The following is a 1,421-nucleotide window of genomic DNA, read 5'->3' on the forward strand; positions in this document are numbered from 1 at the left end:
TCATAGCAATTAGTTATGGCTTTTGTGGCTGATTATTGCCATTATAACCAAAAACCACATTATTGTAGCCCAATTATAATTATTATATATAAAATATTATTATACATCCATGATTATCAGTTTTGTAATTCTATCTTTTCTAATTTAATATACATGTATGTTTAAAATTACATAGTGTACTATTTTGATTGAGTTAAACTATAGTTTTTTTTTCCCTTTTATAGGTTTTATCACCTAAAAGTTATGTGTTTACTCAGTTACTTCTCTAATATTTGTGTGTGTTAGATTTTTTTTAATATCAAGAAATTAAATTATCATACTATCAGATCAAATCTTTTAACATGCAACAATAAAAAATATTTTCATTTGGCTTAAACACGTACATGGCCATTTATCCTCTTCCTCTTTGGCGCGAAAAAGGAGATTATAACTTACCGAACACAGTACTAAGAGTAAAACTACTTCATTCTTCAAGCTAGGCGCTAATGGTTGGCTGGCTCTTCGTGTTCCATGGCCGAAGCCGTCAAGCAAGAGATCGAAGAAATCAAAACCCTAATATCTGCAGACAAGTCTCTCGCCTACTCATCCTTTCTGCAGCTTCAGCGGAACTCTGCCGAGGATACCTTGTCCATGGAAACCCTCACACTCTGTTCCCCTCCTCTCTTGCCCGCCATTCTCTCTGACATTTTCCACCAAGAAGAGGAGATGTAAGGCGCCTAAGATAATTGAAATGTAATATATCGATCGAAGTTGCTATACACATTTCCCTATAATTTATAGGTTTTCCTTCGTTTTCCAGTGCTGCTCAAGCTCTGAAATGCTTAGGTTTCATGATGTACCACCCATCACTAGTGTCCTCCATTCCAGGTTTACAACGAACTTTTTTTCAGTGGTTTCATGTTTAAAAACCTATTTGAAGACTTTTATCCATTTTGTTACTGGCGGTCCAACCAGAAGATGCATCTCGATCTGCTCTGGATTCCCTTGCGAGGCTAATTGTGACCACGAAAATGAAGGTTGGTTGTTACCGATATTGTGTGATGTAGGCCAATTTTTAATTTATGGCTGACTGGTTTTGTTTGGATTTCAGGCTATCTGTAATTTGGGGGTTTGGTGCTTTTCGATTCAGCAATTAGATGGCTTCATTATTGAATGCTGCATTGATACCATTCTGGGAGCTGTTTACTATGCCATCGACAACCCGTTTAACTCCCTGTCTACGACGTTTGAGGCGATTCAGGTCTTTTGTCCACACCTTGCTTATTGTTGTTAACTGTCAATTTTTTTGATGCTGAGTGTATGTCTTGGAGAGGTAGTAATTGAGATGAAACTTAAAAAAACAAAAAGAGAAAATGGAGTAGGAAGAAAGTGAGGAAATCATATTGTTGGGGAGATGACTTGTCATTTTCTCTTTTTCATTT

General features: G+C 36.5%; 1 protein-coding gene across 3 annotated transcripts in view; it reads left to right on the forward strand.

Moving 5' to 3' along the window:
- Positions 1 to 445: 445 nt before the first annotated feature.
- Positions 446 to 1,421, forward strand: part of LOC110032622 — a 27,694-nt gene continuing 26,718 nt past the window's right edge. For 2 of the 3 annotated variants that reach the window (XM_020736297.1, XM_020736299.1), the window contains exons 1-4: positions 446 to 707; positions 800 to 867; positions 955 to 1,016; positions 1,091 to 1,240. In XM_020736297.1, the coding sequence (XP_020591956.1) occupies positions 511 to 707; positions 800 to 867; positions 955 to 1,016; positions 1,091 to 1,240 (477 nt within the window). In that variant the 5' untranslated portion in view covers positions 446 to 510. The remainder of the gene's footprint in view (positions 708 to 799; positions 868 to 954; positions 1,017 to 1,090; positions 1,241 to 1,421) is intronic. The other variant, XM_020736298.1, reaches the window with a different exon arrangement.

This window comes from Phalaenopsis equestris, unplaced genomic scaffold (genome assembly GCF_001263595.1).
Source record: "Phalaenopsis equestris unplaced genomic scaffold, ASM126359v1 Scaffold000986, whole genome shotgun sequence".
Classification (NCBI taxonomy): domain Eukaryota; kingdom Viridiplantae; phylum Streptophyta; class Magnoliopsida; order Asparagales; family Orchidaceae; genus Phalaenopsis; species Phalaenopsis equestris.